General features: G+C 44.4%; 1 protein-coding gene across 1 annotated transcript in view; it reads right to left on the reverse strand.

Annotated features, from left to right (window-relative positions):
• NEGR1 (neuronal growth regulator 1) overlaps positions 1–4,885 on the reverse strand; it is a 724,815-nt gene extending 719,930 nt beyond the window's left edge. Inside the window, exon 1 of the mRNA XM_087820521.1 lies at positions 4,710–4,885. Within this exon, the coding sequence (XP_087676647.1) occupies positions 4,710–4,885 (176 nt within the window). The remainder of the gene's footprint in view (positions 1–4,709) is intronic.
• Between the last annotated feature and the right edge of the window lie 1,115 nt (positions 4,886–6,000).

Here is a 6,000-nt window from a genome sequence, read left to right on the forward strand (position 1 = left end):
ACAGAACAGCCCAGAAAAATCACTACAGGTAATATTGTAGCACTTAATTCCATATTCTGAAACACAATTTTCCAATTGACTCAGTATGACAATCTATTTCCCCTTATTTTTTTAAAGAAGGGGAAAAAACAGAATTTTGAATATATTTGTTCAATGACACCATTTAATAAGCACATAGGTTTTTAAATAACACCTTAATGTTCAAAGCTGAGAGTATCTATATACTTGAACAATGTACCTGGGATATGTGAGGCATCAATGTGCAGGAATGACTCAACAGACAATATGAGACTCCTCAATGATTTTCTGAAGGTACAGCATAATTGATTTCTATTGCTATTGGTAATTCTCCATTCTCATACATAAATCATGTACTTTTTTGTATCCAAACCAAACTAGTTAATGTAGTCTAATCAAAAGGTAAACATATTGGACAAATAGGCTGACAAGTAATAAATATTTGTCATATCCATTATAAATCCACTTGTAAAAGTTTTGTGTCTTCCAATGGATATATCTTCTGTGGAAATGTGCTCTATGATTTATGCTTTAAGTAAAAGCCTTCCTCCTTATTACAATATCATATTAGGATCTCATATAAATTCCATTCAAATCGGCTGCATTAAAATAACAGAGTTGTGATCAACTTTGCTAAGGTAAAATAAATAACGTTTAAGAAAATACTTTCCCTTTCATTGATTAAAGCATGACAAGCAGATAACAGAATATTTTGAGTTCATATCAAGAAGGCAGCTTAAAATGTACAAAATTCATACAGAAGAGTTGAAGTAGAAACAGATTGAAATAATTAGCTTAAAACTGACATGTGTTTTTAAAAATGTTCAGATACTTGTAGGATATAAATGAGGATGTTCCTTGTATCATTTCCAAAGAATATTAAACATTTTGGACATGTTATCATAACTTTGTTTGTCAATAAGGTAAGAATAAAACAACTGATTCACATTAAAGTAATTGTAAAACCATATTTAAAATGTCATCTGAAATTTATGTATTGATCCAGAGCTGAGTTACATTCCCCTTGATTTTCCACATCTAGAAATACTGGATCCTGAAGTGTGATCAATGTAGTTCTAGCATCTCCTGTTCTTTGCTATGTCACCCCATGAAGCAATAACTCAGACCTTCCATGTACTGCAAAATGCAATTTGAAGACTGGAAAAAAAGTTAATTTCTCCATATACAGTTTAACAAGTTTTGTTAAGTATAAAATAACCAAAATATATTAAATGTAGTTGTAATCAAAGTCACTTTTTAATAAGTTAATGAATATATTAGTTTGTGTTTGTAGCAAGTTACAATGTACTCTAGACACCCATGTATTTATTTGAATCCAAAGTTTAAGGGAGATACCAAATGTTACTTTATTCTTGAGTAGATGCATCATTAAATACTTTATCAAGAAGGTCCAAATAGCTCAAGTAAATCCTTCAGAAATTTACCAGTGAATAACATTATTAGAAGAAAAGGACATTTTGACATTTAATATATTGCTTCACTAACCTTAAAAGACAAAGTTGAAATGACAAGAATGTTGAAATTATTAAATGAAATTTCATGATAAGTCCTCTATTTGAGCTAAACAGAGAAGATGGTTTACAAATGATAGATTATAGTTAATCACCAAATAAATTTCTCTTTTGCATTATAATACCAGTTAAAGAAAGTTTTGTTTTCTTGATTCTTTTCTCTAAAACAGACATAGTGGCATTTAGGAGATAAAAATGTATCATTTGACCTTTAAACTTCTATTTCATTAATGTAACCACAAGCAACAGAGTCACTAACTGACATGTTTGCACTTTCAGGCCTTTAGCTCTTAAAGTTATTTGACAACTGTTATGCCACTATTTGCTTTGTATTAGAGACACTTTGGGTAATATGTTAGAATAAAAGTAGAGTATATTGTATAAAACTTAATGAATGATATAATGTAATTCAGTAGAGTATTCTCTTGAGCACTAGATTTCTGTACTTTATTGGGGGGGATTGCATGTTTGAGGGTAAATTTTGTTTGTTTTGTTTTCTAATGAGTTACAGAATAACACCAAACACAATTCTAAATATCCAAAGCAAAAACATAACTCTGTAATATTACTTTTGATGAAAAATATGTCACCTGACTTACACTCAATCAGTCTTTAAGCTCTGTCTGTACTGGTCTATGAAGACAGTCAATACCAGTTGCAGGAGAAGAGTTAAGAAAAAATAAACTGAGGATTTCTTGTGTGTGTGTGTGTGTGTGTGTGTGTGTGTGTGTGTGTGTATACATACACACACATATATGTATGTATATATATATGTTAAAATAGTTAAAAACCCATGGACAATGTAAATAGGTTAAAAAAAAAAAAAATGGGATGGTCCCTAGAGAATTCTAGAATTACTATAAGCAAATTACTTTGGGTAAAAAGTAACTAGCGCAGATCAGATTTCTGTTGCCTATGACAAAAAAAATTATTATTTTATTAAAAAACAACAACACTATGATTAGTTAGAAACATCATTTAGAAAAGATAGAGATTCTATTCTGTTTAAAAATTTTTTAAGTCAAAAGTTCCCTAAAATAAGGTATCACAAAACTCAGGATATAGAAAAAAATATGGATGAGGTACAGTACATAGGAGTAAACAAGGACTGCACCAAACTAACACACTGGGAAGATATTTTCTCCACTAGTTAGAGAAGCTTTAGTATTGGAAGCAATGAGTGAACTAAGCATAGGTCTCCTAGAAGCAAAACATGGGTTCATCTATTTTAATTAGCCTTAGTATTTATTAGACTGTCCATTAGAAACAAAATGCCAAGATATATCATCAAAGAGAAGCAGTCTATCAAATTATTTAGTTTGAAGATATTATTGATCATTACAAATAAGCAATATGCTGCTACAAACATATAGATTGCAGTTCCCACAATATATGTTTGCAGTCTCTGAAAGAAGTGTCTTGTCCTTACCACTATTGTTCGAACTTTTAAAACAAACTTAATATAAAGAACATAAATACGGGCTTCATTTATATCCCCTATGTGACAAAGAGTTCACTGCTTTCACCAACAATGAAAAGGTATTTTATTCAGTTATAAAAAATTATCATTACTTTTGTACACATCCAGGGGCATTTTGTGTTTACAGCAAAGATAACAAGATATATTATAAAAGCATGTTGTTAGTGTATATTAGATACTCTAATGGTATTCCACGCAGATTTCGACTCATAAGCTTGTTTCAGGAGGTGTAAGTCATATACCACACCCAGATCCCAGAGCATTAAATTTAAAATGTTACACGATCCAAACAGAAACCTATCCCCACTCTTTCACTTAGACGTGCCATGTATTCCGGTTTTGTGCAATCCACACTTATAAGCCAACTACCACCCAGTGGCGAGAAAGAAGATCTTTCAGGGAGATTTAAGGTGTACATCAGGTGGGGGGGTCAGAGCGCAGAAGGGAGGGAGATGGGAAATGAAGGAATTAGGGCCTTTAGCCTTGTTTAGATCTAAGTACTGCTGATCATCAATTTATATTTTCACAGGAGAGAAACTGTTTCCAGGAGCTCAGTCTGCAGTGCTGCTTAGGGGGTAACATCAGGCTGTGGAGGTTCATTAATGACAAAACATCTCAGCGCCCAAGCTTAGGGGAAGGGGGGAGAAAGGAGAGTGAGGAGAGAGAGAGAGGGAAGAAAAAAAAAAAAGTAAAGCTGAAGATGGAAGGAGGGGGGAGGAGGGAAGAAAGATGAAACAGAAAACAGAGGCGAGAAGGGGGGGGCGCACCTGTGAGTGGCAGCGCGGAGCGGGAAGAAGTGCGGGCCTTTCACGCAGTCGGAGGACCTGAGTGTGAGCGCGGCCCGCAGCGCGCGAAGAGCCCGTGGGAGCGAGGCTCTGAACAGAGCGGGAGCGCCCAAGAAAGGGGACGTGTGCGGGTGAAGAACGGGCTACAGCAGGGCGCCGGGAGCACGCCCGCGCGTGTGGCGGGGCGAGGGCGAGAGCCGGGGTGTGCCCGGCAAGACCACGCCACGGGAGCGCTGAGGAGGGCCAGGGGCGCGGAGCGGGGTCGGGCAGGGCAGGGCTCCTAAGGGGGGCCAGGCATGACAGCGGTGGCGATTTTTTTTTTGAATGAGAGAAAATTGAAGATGAAACAGAAAAGGAAAGAGGCAATGGACGGGGGGGGGGGAGTAAAAAGGGGGGGTGGAAAAAAGAAAGAGAGAGAGAGAAAAGGGGGAAAGCCGTCAGGAGAAAGCCAGCAAGCTGAGGCGGGAGAGACCGAGCCCAAGTGTCCAACTGAGAGGGAAAGTCGAGGGCGCGGGGGCCGAGCAGTTTGCAAAAGTCGCAGAGACTCGGGTCGAGCAGAAACACGCCTGAGGAACTTGTCAGACTCTCCGAGAGCGCCCGACGACCGTGGAACAGGGACCCGGCGGGCGGAGTTTCCCAGCGCCCCCCGCCCTGCGGCCCCGCGCGTCCCGGTCCCGGGGGCTCCGCGGCGCGCGGGCAAAGTGCTGCTGAGCACGCGAGCCCGGCTCCCGCCCGCCCGGCCACCGGGCCGGCGCCCGCAGGCCGCCCCGAGCGTCCCCGAGGTGCTCTTTGGACAGTGGTCACCGCCGGCATTCTCACTTGGTTTAAAAAGAAGGGGGGGGGGGACAGAAAGAGAGACTGAGACAAGTACGAAAAGCACGCCGGTCCTCCTACCTAAGCACCGCCGTGTCCCCTTTTCTGACCATCATGTTGTCCACGGCCGCCCAGGGAAAGTCCACGCTCTGTCCGGCCGGGAGGCAGGAGGGCAGCAGGCAGCACAGGCTGAGGAGCACCGCCGCCAGCCACTGGTTCGAGCAACAAGCGCCCTGCACCAACAGCATCATGTCCATCCCTGCGAGGCTGCTCGCTCTCCAGAAGCGCTCGGCTCGCGCTCCCCCGCCCCGCTGCTGGCGCGCCTTCCCGGGAACCAGGCGGCGCGCCACGCGATTTTTTTTTTCCCCCTTTATTTGGAGGGTTGGGTGGGCTTCTTTTCTTTCTTTCCCCCCTCTAGTTGTTGAGTGTTGTTTCTCTCTTTTTTTTTTTTCCTCCCCTCCGCCTCTTCGCCGTCCCTCCCTCCCTCCCCTCCCACCCCCTGGCTCCGCGCTGCACCGCCTCCCGGGCGCTTCTGGCCGAGTCCGGAGCGTGTCTAATTCTCGGGCGGCTCGCACACCATCTAGCGAGGAGGCGAGCGCGCCGGCGAGTGAGGGCGGAGGCGCGGCGACGGCGGCTGCAAGCGCCGCAGCAGCAGCAGCAGCGCCCGGCGCAGCGGCGGCCGGCGGCCCCCGGGCTCGCGCGCGTTGCCAAGCGGCCGTTTCCTTAGCAACCCCGCCCGGGGATTGGGGATGCAGCAGGGAGGGGGGGCGGAATGAAGGGGGGAAAAAGAGAAAGAAAACGGAACTATATATCAGGAGGAGGTCTATCACAATCATGCAAACTGCGGGGAAAGAGATGCGTCGCAGGCACAAGGCTCCCCTTCCTGTCTCGGGCACTGGAGCGACGCTTTGCTAGAAAAGTCTCCGTGTCGGGCTGGTGTGGAGACAGCCGAGGGGCGCTTTGCTTTCCCCCCTCGCGTGCGTTTTACCTCTTGAGCACGGGAACTTTAAAGTCCTCCAACTTGTGATGGGCGCCATCATGACGCCTGGGACTGTGAGGGCTTTTTGTTTGTTTGTTTCTTATTTGTTTCCATTCTCGCCTGGGCGGCCGTGCTCCAGTTCACCAGCGGCCAACTAGTTCACTCTTTACCTCTTTTCGGAAATAGGTAGGGACAGTGGCTGCTGGGGCTGCTGGTTGAGGGGACATGGGGGGGGGGCGTGCCAGGCCTCGCAGCAGAGCCGCTGGAGCGTCTGTAGGGTCAGTCAGTATGCTTGGGAGGGCGCCTTCCTCCCCCGCGCGTGTTGGCACTAAAGTGGGTGTGGGTGCGGGTGTGTGATGCGCGTGAGGGCCGGTCCAGGCGCGGCGTGTGTGC

Source organism: Miniopterus natalensis, chromosome 9 (assembly GCF_054644295.1).
Source record: "Miniopterus natalensis isolate mMinNat1 chromosome 9, mMinNat1.hap1, whole genome shotgun sequence".
Lineage (NCBI taxonomy): Eukaryota > Metazoa > Chordata > Mammalia > Chiroptera > Miniopteridae > Miniopterus > Miniopterus natalensis.